This window comes from Acipenser ruthenus, chromosome 4, assembly GCF_902713425.1.
Source record: "Acipenser ruthenus chromosome 4, fAciRut3.2 maternal haplotype, whole genome shotgun sequence".
NCBI classification, from domain to species: domain Eukaryota; kingdom Metazoa; phylum Chordata; class Actinopteri; order Acipenseriformes; family Acipenseridae; genus Acipenser; species Acipenser ruthenus.
This window is the reverse complement of record NC_081192.1, coordinates 80,313,779-80,334,477: the sequence shown is the minus strand read 5'-3', so window position 1 is coordinate 80,334,477 and position 20,699 is coordinate 80,313,779. Positions and strand designations below refer to the sequence as shown.

The 20,699-nt window shown below is 40.3% G+C and overlaps 1 protein-coding gene across 1 annotated transcript in view; it reads left to right on the top strand.

Annotated features, from left to right (window-relative positions):
- The window catches only part of LOC117399904 (E3 ubiquitin-protein ligase znrf2-like), a 67,573-nt gene that overhangs the window by 27,040 nt on the left and 19,834 nt on the right, over window positions 1–20,699 (top strand). The window contains exon 2 of the mRNA XM_033999338.3: window positions 10,578–10,673. Within this exon, the coding sequence (XP_033855229.1) occupies window positions 10,578–10,673 (96 nt within the window). The remainder of the gene's footprint in view (window positions 1–10,577; window positions 10,674–20,699) is intronic.

Below are 20,699 nucleotides of genomic sequence, written 5' to 3'. Positions count from 1 at the left end.
CCACCTACCACCACTGTCACCTCCCACCGTAACCTCCGCTCTCTCTCCCCCTCTGTCCTTGCCTCCACCGCTCTCTCTCACCTCCCTCCTATTGACTCCTTCTCCCAACTCTCTGTAGACTCTGCTACCGCCACCCTCTTCTCCTCCCTCACCTCCTCCCTCGACTCCCTCTGTCCCCTCACCGCCCAACCTGCCCGCCCCTTCCCTCCCCAACCCTGGCTCTCCTCTGTGCTCCGCTCAGCAAGAATCAAACTGCGCTCTGCTGAAAAGAAATTGAAGAGAACCAAACTCCCTGCTGCCCTAGACCTCTACCGCTCCCTCCTCTCCTCCTCCTTCTCCTCTACTCTCTCCTCTGCTAAACGCTCCTATTTCCAAACTATTATCCAATCCTCCACTAACAACCCCCGGAAACTATTCTCTACCTTCTCCTCCCTCCTCAACCCTCCCCCCCTCCTCCCTCCTCTATCTCCTCTGACGACTTTGCCTCTTTCTTCTCCTCTAAAATCTCTGATATCCACAAACTCTTTAACACCTCTCCCTCCCCCCCACCCCCTACCGCTCCAACCCCAACACCTCCTGTCTCCCCTACTAACTCGCCCTCCTTCTCCTCCTTCTCTCCCCTCTCAGACTCTGACCTCTCCTCCCTCCTCCAGGGCCACAAACCCACCATGTGCTCCCTGGACCCCCTCCCCACTCACTTCTTTCAAGCTGCTGCTCTTGTTCTACTCACCTTCATCTCCTCCCTTCTCAACACATCTGGCCTCTTTCCCTCTGCCTTCAAACAAGCCTCTATCACCCCCTCCTCAAAAAATCTACCCTCTAACCCACCTCCCTCCAGAAGTACCGTCCTGTCTCCCTCTTACCCTTTCTCTCTAAAACCCTCGAGTGGACAGTACACCACCAGCTCTCTGCTTCCCTGTCTAACCACTCTGTGCTCGACACTCTCCAATCTGATTTCCGCTCTGGTCACTCCACTGAAACTGCTCTCCTGTCTGTCACTAACCCGCTAGACCCTGCCCGTGCTGCCTCTCTCTGTCCTAATTCTCCTTGATTTCTCTGCTGCCTTTGACACTGTCGATCATTCTATTCTCATATCCTCTCTCGCTGACCTGGGAATCTCTGGCACTGCTCTGGTCTGGTCCTCCTCCTACCTCTCCGAGCTCAACCTTCACACCTCACCCTCTCTCAACAGGAGTCCCCCAAGGATCAGTCTTGGGTCCTCTACTGTTCTCTCTCTGCACCGGCTCCCTGGGCCCCCTCATCACATCCTATGATTTCTCATACCATTTCTATGCTGATGATGCTCAAATCTTCCTCTCCTCCCCCCCCCCACTGACCCCACCATCACCTCCCGTATGTCTACCTGTCTGTCTGCTATCTCCTCCTGGATGCACTCGCATCACCTCCAACTCAACTTCTCTAAATCTGACCTCCTTTTCTTCCCCTCCTCATCTTCCCTCTCCTCTGATCTCTCTATCTCCATTCCTCTGGAATCTACCATGCTCTCTCTCTCCTCCTCAGCCATGAACCTCAGAGTAATCCTGGACCCCTGCCTCTCCTACTCCCACCACATCTCTACTCTAGCACGCACCTGCCGGTTCTTCCTGAGCAACATACAAAGAATCCGACCCTTCCTACTCTGCGCAACTCCTCGTCCAGGCCCTGGTACTCTGCCGCCTAGACTACTGCAACTCCCTCCTGGCCGGCCTCCCTGCGTCCGCCACCCGTCCGCTCCAGCTCATCCAGAACTCCGCTGCTCGCCTAATGTTCTCTCTGCCTCGCTTCTCCCACGCAACTCCACTGCTCTGCTCACTCCACTGGCTCCCGATCACTGCTCGCATCCAGTTCAAGACTCTTGTACTTGCCTACTGATGCCTTGACCAGACTGCACCCATCTACCTCCAGACCCTCATCTCTCCCTACACCCCCAGCCGACCTCTCTGCTCCGCCTGCACTAGAAGACTGACTGTACCTCCTCTACGCCTCTCTGCTTCCAGAGGCCGCTCCACCCTCGCCCCGCAGTGGTGGAACGACCTTCCTACGGATGTCGGGACTGCCCAGTCCCTGACCACCTTCAGGCAACTCCTCAAGACACACCTCTTCAGACAACACCTGTAAAACTCAACTCTTCCCTCCTGGACAATATAGCACTATGCCTTTAATACACTTTAACTTGCACTTATCTGCTCCCTATTTTACTGTATTTAATCATGCACTTAACCCAATCTGTAGTATTTTGTATTTCACCTGCACTAGTATCTAACTCTAGCACAAAAAGACTGTACATTATTGCCTTGACATGTGTAACTATCAACACTGTTTTCTGCTCATGAACTGCCCCGATGTTGTATTTGCTCTTACTAAGACTGAAGTTATTGTATTTTGTATCTTGCTCTTAATTGTACTGTAATTCTTTTTATGTATTTTTTGTACTGTGAGTCACCCTGGGTAAGGGCAGCTGCTAAGAAAAAAATTAATAATAATAATAAAATAAGGAAGCTGCAAATATGTGTACTCACACATTCAGTATTCACAATCAGTTCAAAATGAGGAAACAACTGAAAGTAAACCTCACAGAAAACAAAGCTGTAATTCTTGTTGATTTCTTAGAAAATTACAATTGTAAATCTAATAGTCAGATTCAAGGTGCTCATTTTGGCGCATCCCACAAACAGGTGTCATACCATACAGTGGTACTGTATATAGGAGATAAGCTGTTTAAGAAATGCTTTTGCACAGTGTCTGAAGATCTTCGTCATTGTGAAGTGGCCATCTGGTCTCATATGACACCAGTCATAAAATGGTTGCAGAAAGAGTTCCCCAAGGTGAAAACTCAACATTTCTGGAGTGATGGACAAACTACCCAGTACAGGAACAAAGGCAACTTTTACTTGCTTTCGACTGCCTTTCCTCCATGGCTTTGTAAAAGTGTACTGGAAACTCATGGAGCTGGCCCTCATGACTGTGCTGGAGGCACAATGAAGTCCACAGCAGATAGAATTGTGGCAGAGAAAGAGGATATTGAAGATGCAAAAACAATCTTTATCAAAAAGTTCAACCACACACAAGTGTTGCTATGGATCTCATCACTACAGAAGACATTAGCAAAATCAAAGAACAAGTGCCGGCTAGTCCTCTTAAACCTGTGAAGGGTACAATGAAAATTCATCAGATTTTCACATGTGAAGTGGGGGTTATAAACCACAGAGTTTTGTCGTGCTTTTGTAAGATGCCTGAGTTTTGCTCCTATAATTCAGTCCTGTGTAACAGTTCAAATGATTCCACAACCAGCTGAGTGTCATGTGGAAAATGAAGGGGAATCAGACATAATTACACCCCTTCAAGAGATGATCTTGTAGGCCAATGGTTTGCTGTGTGCTGTGATGGAGTGTATCCTGGAAACATTACAAGAATGGCAGCAACTGAAATGGGTGATTGCATCGAAGTGAAATGTATGAACAAATTAGGCAAAGACAGATTCTACTGGCCGACAGTTGGAGTTCAGGACACAATTTATTATCCTCAGTGCTTAATATTTATGTAAGTATTGTTTATGGTACATAATGTACATAGTTATTTGAAAATTGCCCTACTGCCTACTAACATGAAACATAAAGTTCTATATCTGTCTGCTTCTTTTATTCATGATTTTTTAGGGCTCTAAAGCCATTTGTCTGTATCCGGTTTAAGGAGGTTGCTTGATTTTAACACTTGTTTATGTCTTTAGCTTGTGATCAGGAAAGTATGGTGGGATCAGGCATGCAAATGTGAGATGATGCGGAACTATAGCCACTGAGCATTGCATGCGTTTACTGTAGGCCTGTTTTATTTTGTCATTATTACAGTATTTCAATAGTACCATGTTATATAGAAATACATCTCTTTCAACTTTACAAGTTAGAAAGCTTTTTACAGTTAGTCGCAAAAAAAGGGCATTGCATTTCCTCTAGTATAAAAAAGTGGCTACAATGCAGTACTGTGAATCTGAAAAGCCTGGTTTTTTGTTATGCCTTGAAGCTGCTGTTGTACAGTAATCCGCTTTTTTGTCTATTTTTTGTCGCCCAAGGTTCCTTGGGGGGAGAAGGGGTGATTTGCACAGAAAGGCTGGGCTTTGTTGTTTATCCTCCATGTCTCTCTTTCTTTGTGCTACATTGAATGCAGTAGTCAAATCTAGTAACCGTGCATGCAGATTCCAGCTGTCTTGGCAGTGCTAGTCATTCTATTGAGTAAGGAGGGCTTTTCATGCAACAACTAAGATGGGCAAATGAGCACCAGTTCTGACTCCAACCTATTGGCGCCTGGCAAAAATGTGGTGTGTTAAAAATTGATGCCAGACAAGCCTTTTCAACAAATGCCTGTCTAGGACAAGGGCTCCTGGAACTTCATATAAATTGATAGCACCCCCCCCCCCATAGTTACAGTGTACAATTTATAATAAAATGTACTGCAATGCACAGCACACTTTTTCTATTGTCACGTACAGTAGTTTACACTAGCAGTTTCAGGAAGCATGAGGCTTTAGTTACAGCGGGTGTGTCTGACTGACCATTTACAAGGATCAGACAAAGTCACAGGTGTAGGAATAAAACCTGCACATTGCACAAGCTGTTGTATGTGTGGTTGCCAAGCTTTATTTTTTAGTTTACAGCAAACACCCCCTTCAAAAAATGGTGTTTTCTTTTCTTCTATTTATTGTGATACAATAACAAACCTTTAGGCTATATCTTGCAGATGGTATGCTGTATATGGAAACGCAGAGTAAAGAATTAAACAAAACAAAGATATGTTGGAAGTCCCTAGTAAAAAAAAAAAAAAAAAAAAAATCAGCTGCGTTTTGTTCTTTGCCAATAACATTATAACTACACAAAATGGTCTTCCAGCACAGGTCTGTCCCTGACATTCTCTTGGTAATCATACACTTATTGAGTGACTATTGTTAAGCACCTAAGTAATACACATTTAGAAAAGCTACTGTATGTTAATATAAAAACTGAGAATTTGTGTTTGAGCAGGGGTTAGTTTGTAAACAAAAAGGCACCAGATCTTAAGGAAGAGGGTCACGATTTTTAAATTACATTTTTAGAATTTTTAAAACAGTGTGAACTCTGTATAATTCAAGAAGTTGACCTGCCATCTTTGAATAAAACATATATGCATTATAAAATTAGACCTAATTAGACCTAATTTGCTGACCTTAAATGATATGTATGCTTCAAGTTCTCATCTGCTTGGAGATCAGCGTTTCGTACCTTATTGTTTGAACAATACCAGTGGTGGGCTGACTAATCTGATGAACAGGAGCAAAGACACTGTTGATATTAAGGGGCCGATGTAAGGATACGTGCAAAGTGATTTGCTGCTGCAAAACACCCATATTGCTGCCGAAATTCATCAGATTTTCACATGTAAAGTGGGGGTTATAAACCACAGAGTTTTGTCGTGCTTTTGTAAGATGCCCGAGTTTTGCTCCTATAATTCAGTCCTGTGTAACAGTTCAAATGACTCCACAACCAGCTGAGTGTCATGTGGAAAATGAAGGGGAAGCAGACATAATCACACCCATTAAAGAGCTAGCTGATGATCTTGTAGGCCAATGGTTTGTTGTGTGCTGTGATGGAGATGTGTATCATATTGTTTAGCTGGCTTAAAGTGGGACTTTAGCAGTCACTAACAATGGCTGGGTATGTAAAGAATGGTTTTCACCTGGCGTTCTGTACCCGCTATCAAATTAGCACATTGCCATCATTAATCCATTTAAATGTTATCGAAATGTATTCAAATGAATAAAAGAGCATGAAATTGGTCGGGAATCTGGAATACTAAGCAGGCGCAAACATTATAATGAGATGTAAGGATTTTGCCTTGCACTTGGGCAATTGCTGACCCTTCAAAAACTTTGCACCTACTCTGACAAGGTGCAAACCATTATAGAAGTGAGTAATTAAGAGCTGTATAAAACCACACACCTTTAGAGACTTGTCGTTATTTTTTTTTCATCATTTAAAAACTCTTTAATTCTTGCCTGTCAGACAAAAAGCCACCGGATCTGGAATCCGGTGTAATCCGGCGCAAATTAACCCTTGTGTATGAGAGAATACATTATACATACCTAATGATTCAATATACAGTATTTTTCCCATCTTTTTTTATCTTACTACTGTAGTCTGCATACAGTGCATAATTACAGCAGTCTGTTGCCCCCAGCATAAAATCAATATTTGCTTTTGAATGCATTACGCTTCACCTTGAGGGTATTCTGTTTACCATACAAAAATGATGTGCTAAGCTGCTTAAATATTCAATTAAAAACTCAAGGTACTGTAAATCCTTAAGAGCACTATACAAAGTTTAGCTCCTTTAACAAACTGTTTGTCCATTTTCTGGGTGCAGCCTCCTGTCTTGCAGGGTGCAGACGCTCTTTTGGGATGTGCTTGGTCGCTGGTTAACCCCAGCCACTGCCCTGTTAAACTGAGGTGTTGGTAAAGTAAAAGGAGTCCATGACACCCATTAAGCCACTCCTACCAACACCTAAAGTTACTGCAAGTGGTGAAACCGGTAGAGTTGATTGAAAATTATACGGATGCTGTAGTCCCTGCTGGGAGAATATTTCTGACATTTCATGACATACAAATGACTTCAATCCGTGGTTGTCCACAAATTCAGTATTCCTGTTCGACAAGTTGATACACTTTGCTGGTTCCCTTGATCTCCAACCTAATTCTGTATTATTTTAGTTAAATTATTGGATTTTTCAAAAAAAAAAAAATTCAATAAAAATTGATTGTTTGCCTCTCTTTATGTGCATTGAATGTAATGGTTTAAATTGTTTCCAAACAGTCCTTTCCCCAAGCTACCCTAATGAATTTCTGGTAAGGAACTGCACATGCTTTGCACTCGCAAGACACTAAAGGACAGCTAAATATTTGTATGGTCCCTGTGTACCTAGTGTAATGTCTGGGCTGGAGGGGATTATTTCCTTTCTAGAAATGTCAAAGGTTTTGACCTCTACAGACGTTCTCATGGAGGCATGCCAGAAAGTTTTCAACTAAAAAACTTACACAGAGATTATTATTATTATTATTATTATTATTATTATTATTATTATTATTATTATTATTAATTCCCTTGTGTTGGTTGTATTCCAGTGGGTTAGATAATAAACTGTGTGTTAATTCTGTAAACTAGGTCCAATTAAATCATGTTTCATTTGATTTATGTCTTAGTTTGTACAGTATTGTAGGATAGCCCATATTATTACTTGTGTTGATTTGGGATGCTTGGGTAAGTGTCAGTATTCTGAGATATGGGTTTTGTCTTGCAAAACGCTTTTGCATGTTTTTTGTTGCTTTTTCTCCACAAACCAAAGCAATGTTTTGTAATGTTTTTTTCTGTTTGGTAATTGTAACTACTGTAGTTTGGTTTTTACTTGTTGCTGTGATTGTAAATTATACTTGAATAGAAAAGATTCCCTGAATCCCTGAGAACATTGCAGTAGTGAATAATTAAACGGTATAAGTACTTTATTCCAGTAAAATATAGATTTTAAGTTTTGAAACTGGTCACATGAATTGGATGATCATCTCGATCAAAATAAACTATTTTTAGAGTCCATGGTCCAAAAATGGGGACCTTTATGCGCAGATCGTGTCTGTCCTTCCTTCCATCCATCTGTCTATCACACTACATGGTGAATGTGATAACTGCCTTTTATCATATCGTACACTCCTAGCCTCCTATAGAGGTCTCAGCAAAAACAATTCAACCACTGGTTTTCAATACAACAATTGATTTTCAGAATCTTGCTTCTTGGCTTGACTTATAAGAAACCGTGGGAGATGCATGCTGATTTTGTAACGTACTAACACACACCCTTCCTATTCCAGAGGGCGTTCAGGCAGCAACTGATTGATAATTCATTTTATAATGAATTTTGAACCAACCAAGCAGAAAGATTTAAAGCAAGTTTTGTTTTAATGCATTTAATGGTGAAAACTGGGCAAAAAGGGAGACATCAGCGTTCTTTGCAATATTCGTATCTGATGGTTTAAAATGCTGTTGATATACTGTAGAACTAAAAGTCAGATTTTTGAAAAAAAAATTAATTTTCAATAATATATCAATATAGTGTTTCTTTTTTACAAAGGGTTAGTGTGGATAGACTCAAGAAGCAACATTAGAAAGGTTTGAAAAATTGTCTAAACTAATGCCTTAATAAAACTTAATTCTTAAAATACAAACTAGGCCAGTAGTTTAGGGTGCAGTCAGTATTCATTATATACAGTGATCTTAGGGAAAATATTCATTGTCACCAATGAAATGGCCAGAAGGTTAAGTTACATCAGAAGTTACATCAGAGTAATGGAAATAATTATGCTTTCATGTAGCAGAGATTAGACCTGTTTAAGAAGCATTTTTTAATATTGAAAGCCATTGCATATTGTGCAGTTTCTTAGCATTAATACTGTATTGTGTTACCTCATGTGGACCTGTTCTTATCCAGTTTTGACTTTAGCATAACAGAGGCAGAAGTGTTAAAGGGACTAGGAGCTCTTAAAATAAACAAATCCCCTGGGCCGGATGAGATCCTCCCAATAGTACTCAAAGAAATTAAAGAAGTTATTTACAAACCGCTAACCGAGATCATGCAACAGTCTCTTGACACAGGGGTTGTACTGACAGACTGGAAAATTGCAAACGTAATACCGATCCACAAAAAGGGAGACAAAACCGAACCAGGTAACTACAGACCAATAAGCCTGACTTCTATTATATGTAAACTTATGGAAACTATAATAAGATCCAAAATGGAAAATTACCTATATGGTAACAGTATCCTGGGAGACAGAGCATGGTTTTAGGAAAGGGAGATTGTGTCTAACTAACCTGCTTGATTTTTTTTGAGGATGCAACATCGTCAATGTATAATTGCAAAGCATACGACAAAGTCCTGCATAAAAGATTAATTCTCAAACTGAACGCAGTAGGGATTCAAGGAAATGCATGTACATGGATTAGGGAGTGGTTAACATGTAGAAAACAGAAAGTACTGATTAGAGGAGAAACCTCAAAATGGAGCGACGTAACCAGTGGTGTACCACAGGGATCAGCTATTAGGTCCTCTGCTATTCCTAATCTACATTAATGATTTAGATTCTGGTAAAGTAAGCAAACTTGTTAAATTTGCAGACGACACAAAAATAGGAGGAGTGGCAAACACTGTTGCAGCAGCAAAGGTCATTCAAAATGATCTAGAGCGTCTGGACAAACACATAGCAGACACCTTTATCCAAGGTGACTTACAGAAACTAGGGTGTGTGAACTATGCATCAGCTGCAGTGTCACTTACAATTACGTCTCACCCGAAAGACGGAGCACAAAGGAACATGTCTACTGCCGGCAGAATTGAATGTTGCTGGCGCTATATGAGGTACCCTGGCGCTAGAATCTAGCGCCGTAGCGCCAAATTTGCACCCCTGTATATGGCATACTGTAATTGAACTGGGAGGCTTAGGGTTCAAAATCAAATGATTGACCATCAGGTCCAAAATAAATATTCTGAGGTAGGTGTAAAGTAGTAATCTGTCATCTGTGTAAGCCCAATAATGAAACTGTCATAACATGAATAGGTGGTTCATAGTTCAGTCTTGCAACCACCAGAAGATGGTCATGCAATGTGACCAGCTAGCATTGAGAAAACTAGCCCGTCGGTCATACCACAAGAAAAACTAGTGCCGTGCCCCCCCCCCCCCCCCCCCCCCCCAGGGATGACTACATGATTGATGTATTGAGCTACCCTTAACTATGGCTTGCAACTTAAAATAACCAAAATAACATAAAGGCATTATGTCAAGTCCTACATTTAAATAATCTCATTCCAATAGGGAGCCAACACTGTACTCTGTGTACAGCACAAGTAAATCCAGTCTGACAAAGAAACTGTCTTCGACAGACGTTTCAACAGGAAAACATTATCAATGTTTTAATGCCACAAAGACATTTTATAGAGACTCAAAATGTTTGTTTGAGTGTAATCTTTAGTACCACTAGATTAATCTGGTGTGACCCTTAAAAAAGGTTATAGTCATGAAATGCAGTTTTTGTACTGCACTGTTTGTTCCCTTTCTATCAGTTTATAAGTGAGCTTTATAGTGTATATCACAGGTTATTGACTGTTTTTTTGTTTTTTGGCCCAGCCTATACAAATTACTATACATTTAGTTTTCATTTCCTAATCCATTCTTGCTGCAATATCTGATCCAGAGTGCACCCAGGATCAGATATTGCTGTTAATTCAGATTCAGGAAAGTGCTGTGGAATGGTGAAAAAAAAAAAAATACACACACGTAGCCTAATTCTACTGTATATGGAAAATATGAATTGATAAATATTACTGTTGCTACACATAAGGTACTGTTCCCTCATGATGGATGTTTGTGATGTGGTGGCCCACTTCCTAAATAGAAAAATAAAAAAAAACACTGAGAATAAGATCCGCTCAATGAGTGGTTCAGGCTAATTATTTTAATGTAATTTTATGTTTTTATTTTTTAACAAATGCCTTTTTTTTTTTTTAACAGAATTCAAGTGCCCTGTCTGTTCCAAGTTTGTTTCTTCAGATGAAATGGACTTGCACCTTGTTATGTGTTTGACAAAGCCAAGGATAACATACAACGGTAAGAGCATGTGTCTCTACTCTATTTAATGCTATGAAAAACAAGCCTGATCTTCAGACCCGTTTTTACCTGTTCCTCCCAGCGAAGAGAACGGTGATTCACATATTTATTGACAGGTGTGTATTTTCCTAATGTTTAATGACCTATCATTTATCTTTGGTGGGATTCTCTATTTTGCTTCTGCTTGCTGTAGTTCATTACGTAATAAATATTCAAGGAGTCTTTTCATAAATAATTTTTACTGGAAGCATGACAAATGTACAAAATATAAAGTCTTAGTTTTATGAATGTATTTATTTTGAATAGTATTTTACAAGAATATTTTAAAATACTGATAATAGGGGCTCCCGAGTGGCGCATCTGGTAAAGGCGTTCCGTGTGGAGCGCAGGATGCGCCCTGTAGCCTGGAGGTCGCTGGTTCGAGTCTAGGCTATTTCACTACCGCCCGTGGAAGGGACTTCCAAGGGGGTGACACACAACTGCCCGAGCGCCGCCTGGGGGGGAGGGCTTAGGTCGGCCAGGGTGTCCTCGGCTCACCGCGCACCTGCGACCCCTGTAGACTGGCCAGGCGCTTGCAGGCTGCATGGCGAGCCTGCAGAGTGAAAAGAAGCGGTCGGCTGACAGCACACACTTTGAGGACAGCATGTGTTCACATGTCTACTGCCGGCAGAATTGAATGTTGCTGGCGCTATATGAGGTACCCGTAGCGCCAAATTTGCACCCCTGTATATGGCATACTGTAATTTTAAGTGACTTTGCTCAGGGTCACACAATGAGTCAGTGGCTGAGATGGGATTTGAACCGGGGACCTCCTGGTTACAAGCCCTTTTCTTTAACCACTGGACCACACAGCCTAATACAATTGGACATTTCAAATTTGGAGAAAAACAGGGTAAAATCAATTGGCGATTACTAAATAAAAAATAAATAAATAAATAAAAATATACTGATACTAAAAAATATACTGATAATAAATTGTTGGTGGATTCATAGGTTATTGGGCCAAAACATGTCTGAAGCTGTCACCTGCATTTTTTTTTTTTTTAATCTCTTAAATACTGTACATCACCCCTTTCGCTGATGGAAAAACAAGTGAAACAGGGCTTGCAGTACAATGTCAATTAAAACTTCAAGATGTTTATAGTGCCGTATGATTTATTAGTGCTCTCTCGCTATACCTCCAACTATGGGACATGTACCAAACTCAAGAGGCAGCAAGAGTGGCAGTACAAATCCAATAAAGTATCAATCACAATAGTGTGTTATGTACAGTATACAACACGGCAGATAATGTTTCAAAGAGTAAGTCATTTTCTGCATTTTAATTGTTTATAAGTGGTGGTAAAACAAGGTAGACTGCAATGCATTTGTGTAAAACCGAGGTCCTATTGTAAGTGACTGCAGCAGCAGTTGTGATACATAGTTCACCCTCTAGTCTCAGTAAGTCACTTTGGATAAAAGCCTCTTCTAACTGACTAATTCATTAATAATAATCTTTCTTGATACTACAGTCCTTTTACCATGACTGAATTAGTCTCAGTAGTGATTGTTGGACTGGGTCTTGCAGCCAGGGAATGTGGTGCACAGTCAAGAAACACAGGCTTAGGAGGAAAGTAGCTACTGTAATCTTTGGGGTCAATAGAAGATGTTCTTTTTGTACATTTCATCCTGTTAACTGTATAAACGATCTAGTTTGGAATTAAACTAATGCTGCTAGTTTGGAGTGGGGAATTGGTTGTCTGGATTTATGAGATTTATGAGAATCTATAAACACATGTGCAAATACAATGAAGCAGACTAATTATGGACTGGATTTGATTTTCACTAGCCTTAAAAGTTTTAGTGTTGTACAGTAGTTACAGCCCCTTACATCATTCGCATTTTGAATACTTAAAGCTACAGCTCATGGAAACTTCTTGGTCATTTTTATTCAGAATGAAAGTCTGAACATAGGTTTCTGACAGATTTTGAAAACTGACCTGTTTTATTCAGACGTGGCTGCTGTACACAACCCTTGAGCCGTGTCTACAATACAGCTTTTTGACCATGCTTACCTCGCACACTGGCACCTGTATGCAGCAAACAAAGGTTTTTCTAAATAAAAACAGGAAAACAAGGAAAACAAAAACTCTCCAACATCCGATCAGAGATTGTCTACCTCCAGTTTATCTTCTGAAAACAGGATTTTTAAAAGGCATTTGTTAAACTCATGCACTGTCAGTATAATGTACCCTGCTGGTTTATTACTTGATGGGTTGGGCCTTTTTCTTTTTTGCCTGTTTTACCCCTCTCTGAATGCTTGCTAATTAATATACCCGAATAAATAATAATCTTCCAAAATGTATCAGTTTACTGCTACTGAGTGGGATACTGAATTTGTTCATTTCACCCCCAAAAATATGTTCATCCAGTGCTTTGACGTGTCCTTTATATTTAGGGTGTTATTCAGCCATTCCAGGTAATTGATTCCTGATCCAAACCTAATTCTACACATGCTTATAGATTGATCCTGGGAGGGCATTTTTCATCAACAGTAAACAGATCATCTTTTTTGTGGTGGTCAGCATTGTTACTCGTTATAGAGGACAGTGATGTATTTACAACTCCTGAAAAGTGCGAACATTATACAAGGAAAATAACCTAATTTGTCAGAGACATGCAGAGAAGCATGGCAGGCACATATTGCCTCTTATTTCATCATTCAATTCTACTGATGTCCCTGTGACCTTTAGTGTGTTTTTTTGTAGAAATTAGATTTTGCCAGGTTGTAATCATTGATACTGCTAATTAAATGAATTATTTATTCAGAGAGCAATCAACACCCAGTGAATCATTATGTTTCCCACATCACTGTATCCCTTTTCACACATGTGACATTTTCAATGTGAGCCAGTCTATGCTTTTCATTTTATTATAAAGTTGATGAGAGCACTACGAAGTAGTCACCATGTGCCCTGCCGCACAGTGCCCCCCTCCATTACACAGCGCATTACTAAAGGACACATTTATAACACTAGTCGGGAACCATAGTTACAAGACTGTGCTAATGGTGTCAGTCTTACAGCGACAATGAAAGTGCTAGTGGAATGGCATTATTGGGCAAATGGGAACTACGAACACACAGCCTTATAGCTGGTTCCACGGTGTTAAGGGACGCCTTATAAATATACCTCACCATGCATTACTTAAACACTTTTGTAAGGCTACACTTTCTGTTTGGAATTAAGTCAAGCAGACAAACAGTGTGCACTGGGTTCTGTTATCAACATTCTACAGATGGGAAAGACTGGATTATCTACTCATTTACCAAGTTCTTACTAGAATGGCACAAAATATATCTCCTGCTCAGGACCTGACAGCCTGTGGTGACGAGTCAGCTGTGAAACTGATGTGTGCCATCTGTGTGCGTTTAACACTAAAGTGATTCCTCCCATTAACAGGATTGGATTTATGTTACAGTAAGCTGGTGACATTGGTATTTAATAAATGGAATTCAGATTTTGAATGCTATCAGCTGCTGAGAGGACACAAGAGGGAGTTTCTACACGTGCTTTATTGCTGTACCCCATTAGGAACAGGTGCGCTGTCATTGACACACTGTATACAGCACAACCTCCAAGAAACTGATGGTGAAGAAAGCTCAGATGAAGTGATGAAAGAAAAGCCTTAAAGAAATACACTGTGCCTTTTTTATAATAACCTCATTCATTTTTCATTACTGTTATTCTATTTAAACTTTGTAGTTTTGTTTTGAATAAAACGTTTTTGGCATTTTGATTTGATACACGTGTGTAATGATTCTCTAGGAATAAACAGTATAGATGGTGAATTCGCGCATATTTCGATTAGCATCTTGCCAAGAACACACCTTCTAAAAGTCAGAACAGTCACTTTTATATGCTGTAGCCACAGTTGCTTTTTACCTGAATGTTCCATGCATAGCTTCTGCCTTGGCTAATGCTACAGAACTATAAAATATTCATCAAACAACACAATATTATTTTAAAACTTAAACATCAAAGAAACAAAAGACCATACAAAGTACTGCAGTAGGGTTAATGTATTATATAAAACATTTAGTGATCAGCATTACATCAGTGCCTGACTCCTGCACTGCTGTCTGCTGTTCCCTCCATATCACAGAAAACAATGATCTCTTCTATGCCACAGAATAAATCTTTTTTAATCCATGTGTATCAGGCTGTATTGTGGTATGCCCAGCACAGACTACGTCTAAGGAGATTGAGTTGATGTACTAGAAGAACAGGAAGCAGTGAAGGTTGTTAAAGTGAGGGTCAATAGAAAATCTGCACACAGGCTTTCAATGGTCTAAAATACAAAAAAAACACAGATTGCGCAATGTGCTGTAGCACTGGGATGAGGGATGTGTGGAGGGGGCAGCAGGCTAATACAGCAGACTGACCAAGGCACAGGCCTGAATGATCGCCAATTAAAAAAAGACCCTACATCTCAGCCAGCTAGTTGTATAGTGTTAGATGGAACTAAGCGGCCGCTGGATGCTAAAGCCCAGGGTTCAGTACTCTGGCATCATGTGCATTACCTGCAAACCTGACAGATGAGCCCCAAAACAGTCCCTTGCCATCCATCACAGCCTGCAGCACAATTGAATGCCAGCCTTTATGATTAAAATAATTGTGGTAGTACTGTTCAGGGGCAATAATAGGAATATGCGAGCCATCATAGCTCCAACACATTGTGGCACACCCAACCTCTGCTCAGTGTAGTTGGCCATTTCTGAAAATTTCTGGGGGCTTGGAATTTGTAAATGTTCAGGCAGCAGTACTGTGTTAATGGCATGACAGACTTCCCGCACACATCTGCATACAGTTGTTCGACTCGCACCAAACAAGTGTCCTATGCTTCTGTATTCGGAGTTGGTTGCAAGCTTCCAGTGGGTCATTGCAACCCACTTTTCCAAGGGAACACACACAATGAAAGTTTGTGTCTGTCCTCCAAATTCCTGGAGCCACTTTACTACAAATATAATGAAATGTTTCCCTTGAAATTCTGAAGTTTTGTATCCACTGTGCTGCAGAGAAGTTCAGAACTATTTTTGGAAATAGGGTGTAGTAAATATTTAACACCAATATTTTATGATTACTGTAACGTTGACTCAGTGTATTCCATACATCAGTGATCCATACACTTTACCTATTTACATAAATTAGTATATATATACAAAAATACATCCTGATTTGAAATTCAAATTAATACTGATATAACGCCCATGTACACCTCTTTCCATTTCTGGCACAGACAGAATCACATCCCTCTTTGTTCCTGTATAATCAGTGTAAGTCACAGTACTCCATAAAGTAGTTGGCATAACTTTGTTTTACCGTAACAACTTACCTCACAAAGCAGTACCCCCCTTACGTTACTGGTGCATTCTTAAGTGGCCACCTCGAAACAAGTCATAACGTAGGGCTATTCCTCACTCCTTGGGCGGCCTCGCATGGCGGGTACGACAGTGGAAATGTGGTGATTGAGTGTTTGGTCCCGAGCTTACTGAAAAAAAGCTACTGTGGTAGATTTTAAACAGTATTAGGGGAGCGTGATCGAGTCGTGACCTCAGTGTGCTTGTGTGAATGTTGTCCAGTCGTGTTTTGTTTGTCCCTCGTTCGATTTTTGGGGTCCAATACTATGTCTTAATGTGTAAATGTTACAGTGAAACGAGATGGGAAAGTAGAGTTGAAGCAGTGAAGTTCATCCGGTATCAGCTTGGGGAAGTGTACGATGCCCTGGTCTCAATTGCACAGGATAGTACCCTCTGGAAGCAGCGGTTTCAAATCACGGACGGAAGCAAAATGTATCACAGGTAATTGAAATGGCGCTCACACATGGAGATTCAAAAGTCATTGACGCACTTGGATGTATTGGAATACATTTGCAAAAAACAGTATGTCTTCAGTGGTTCCAAATGCATTTATTTCACTGAGAATACTGCTGACGCTGCCAGTCACAGCTACAAGTGGGGAACGCAGTTTCTCAAAGTTGAAACGAATATAAAACTACCTGCTGTCCACAGTGACACGTGATCAGTTGAACGAACTAGCAACAATTTCAATTTAACATGAAAAAAACCTGGATCTGAAGGAATCCCTGCATGCCTTATGTTTTCATAATCTGCAAGATATTTTTTCTAAATTCATTATCATTTCGGTACATTTTTTTTAAATTAGTAACTGTGAGTGTGCCTGTGAGTGTGAAGGAAAGGGGGGGGGGACGACATGTTTATATTTTGCAGAGGGCGGCAAAATGTGTAAAGTCAGCCCTGTCTGAGATGCAATGAAAATTAAAAAAAAAAAAAAAAAGATAAAAAAAACTGTGCTTTTAAGTACAACTTTTTTTTACTTCTTTTAAAACCACATTATGACAGTGTATGAGTACTAACATATTTACTTTTTAATCCATCAGGGAAACCACTGTTCCATAGCTAGATGTGCTGAGCGACTTGCGCGTTGTAGTTATGGTGTCGGTAGAGTTATCTGCATCGACCAATACAGGAACAGAGAGCTGATTGTCTGCCCTCCTTGTTTTCTTTGTAACAGTGCAGTATGTGTAGACTGTTATTGGTGACAAAAAACAATCTAATGATATGATGAGGCTGCAGACTTGGCGATAACAGAATCTCATTCAAAGTGCTGATTGTAGCCATGACTGAAACACACAGTGCTCAAGGAGTCTACCTGTGGAGAAGCGAGTTCTTAGACACTAGCAGAAGAGACACATGTGCAGTTTATCATTTTCTATCTCTGCACAGAAGGTAGAGGGCACCTTGGACAGTAATACAGTACTGTACGTAATAAAATGTCCTTTACCTTACAGTAATTGCAGTACCGAGTTTGATTACAAAACTCCTTCCATGGTAAATGGGGAATTAGGGTTACTTTCCAACCCTCTGCAAAGGAATTAAGACTAACGCATTCTTCCAAGGAGGATCATTTCTTACACAAGATAACCCAGGGCAAATGTTTTACATTTTAAAGTGGGCTTTTGTACCTGTACTGTAGGTCTCTTGGTAGACTATAGTCTACGATTACAATTGACCACAGTGACTGTTAGAAGCTTACTGGTACCCGTGTTTTGAGTGGGCAGGGACACTGCACAGAACTGCTTCAAAAGACTTGCCCAATAAAAGGTGGGTTACTTTTTTTAATTTCCAGTATTATCCTATCAGTATTGGCACACTTGTGATACATTTATGGGGTAGGGTGGGATTGCTAAACATACAGTTCTTATAATTGTAGTATTGTAAACATGTGTACCTTACAAAACTGATTTTTGTATATTTTTTTCATTGTGCATTTTTTGGTTGTACATAATCAATACATAGGCAACAGGAGGAGACCTTGTTATAATTTATTTAACTTTTTTTCATTTCTAATTCGCACATTCCTTTTCACAATGAACATAGTACGCAGTCAGCACTTTCTGATCCTTTTTGTATCCTTATAGAATATGGCCTGTACAGTACTGTGTTTTGTTTCTTACTGTAGATGTACAGTAAGAGACAGTTAGAAGTTAGATGAAGGGCACCTTGAAAGGCAAATGCTTCCTATCCAGCCCTGGCTAGCATTACTTTCCAACTCTCTGCAAGGAAATGGTTTGTTATTAAAGGGAACAACAGCTGGAAATCCTGTCATGATTTAGAGGAAGGTCAAGCCTAAAGTAGTAGGAAAGGAAAAAGTGAATATTGAAATAAAAGCTAAATTGTACACAAGAAGATTGTACACTTGGTTGCTTCTTTGTGTGATTAAGTAAAATATTTAAAAATGTTCTGTTAGCTAATGGTGTATATATTTCTTACTGTCCTCTGACACACACAAGTATTTTATTAAATTAGAAGCCCTGCCTTGCAGGCAGTACTTGTCCTATTCATCAGGATCAGGATTATCCCCTGCTTAATGACGCATGTCCATCTGACTGTCCGTCTGTGTTACACTTCCATTGTACATATCTCTAGAAAGCCCTTTTTCCAATTCTGATTAAACTTGCTATGGACATTCTTATTTAGTTAATCATAATGTGAAGATATGGAGTCTGTCTTTCTGTCTGTCTTCCAGCTGTCTGTATGCCACAGCTTACATTTGTACATCTAGAAAAGTGCTTATTCAGCTGTGATGAAACTTGATCTGGACATCACAAGTTATTAAGAGTGTCAGAATCTGGGGATCTATGCAGGCACCTATACGTTATGTCAGAATGACTTTTTTTTTGGTGTGTTTTTTACAGGTGCATCAGTGGATGTTGACCGTGATACTTTTTTATGTTACTGATACAGTGCAGTACCTCTAATTGTATATTTACAGCAGTGAGTTGATACAGTACTATGACTTGCCACTGTAACCTATTGCTTCTCCATGCACAACAGCATACGGTTTCTATATTCCATACTGTAGGCTCTTGCTGACTTGGCTTGCCATGAGATTGTCAAAAGGAAAGCAAACACTTATTTAAGAGCCGTGCCAGTAGCGGATTTTAGAAAATCTTTTAACGATGCGCGATTACAGCACAGCTATTTATTTGTAGTCTGTGTTGTCAGTGTATAGCCAAGGTAACACCTAATCTTTTCTTCCCCTCACTGTTGAGTTAATGTAGCTTTGAGAAAGTGGCACACACATACTGTATTACATTTCTTGAAGACACTTGTCTACTGTTTTCTTTTTGTGCCAGCCCAGCATGTTAGGGAAGCTATTGACATTCAGACAAGAAAATGCTTTTTACTGAAGCTTTCGGAGTGAAGCGATCTCTTGGAAACTTAATGGCAAACCCAAGACAAATCAATATCGCCATTATTAAAATGGCTGTTTGTCAGCGGTAAGTGATCTCATGAGTTTTGTATTCTGTAAATGCTTAATATACTACAGTGTTGACAACATTGCCCAACAACAACTTGTGAGAGATGGAAAGATGTTCAGTACACATTTCTGGCTTTTTATCTGTGCTGGAGGCCCTGTGTAGAGGATATACTATAACAGAGGCCCCCCGATACTGTATGTGCACCGGTCGATACAGACCACATACACAAAAAAGGAAGTGTAACTTTAATAATAAAGTGCACATGCATTGTATTCCTAAAACAATAGCACCACCACTGCAGAGTATTCCAAAAGCTTTACAAATACGACACAGTCAAGACTGGATTGGGTGTAAATATATCTAATTTTAATACAGTGTAAAGATATCAAGAGTATTGAGGGTTTTTGGGGGGGGGGGGGGGGGGATCAGAAATTCAGAGCAGCTCTTTCTTCCTCTGACTGAAATCTTAGCTGCTCTGAAGCCAGTCCTCTTGTTGCACACACTTGGGATTACAAGCCTCTTATTGCAGTTATGCTTTCTCTGGGCACAATCCACACACATCTATTATCTTTGATGATTTGAACTGCTTTCTATCAGGGAAGCGTAGAAGGGGGAGCATATATCGTATGGAAGGAGAAGACTACAGTAGCAAGCCAGATTGCTCTGGTCATGTGTAACAGTAAGAGAGCACACTGTACAGTACTTCTGCCAGAATTCCTGTGTATCTTCCGCTCAGCAAGGTCACTCAGAGGGTGACATAAATCGGGTCTATAATTGCTGCAGTCTTGTGACTGCTGGAGATGCTGCGTCAGGTCATGAAATCCTGGTGGTTCAATGTCCGATAAGTTCATCAAGTAGGGTGGTGTTTACATGCCACTGCAGTACACTGTTTTTTGCACTGTGTGTAGTTTTCTACTACCCTCATGACATTGGCCTTGCATCAATACTAGAGCTTTTCTGATGCAATGAAGCTCAAAAACACAGGAACACTGTTAAGCCCTTTAATTTTATATACACTGACAATGTAAAAAAAAAAAAAGAATTATACAATAGATTTTGAGGGACAGTGTGAAGTTGAGGTTGGAAGACATTGAAAATGTAATTTCTCGAAAATTTTGTCTGTTGTACTTTTACTGGGTTGTTAATCCTGTTCTGAGGAGGTGACTTGGGCTTACAAGGACATATGTCTTGTTTACAGTGCAG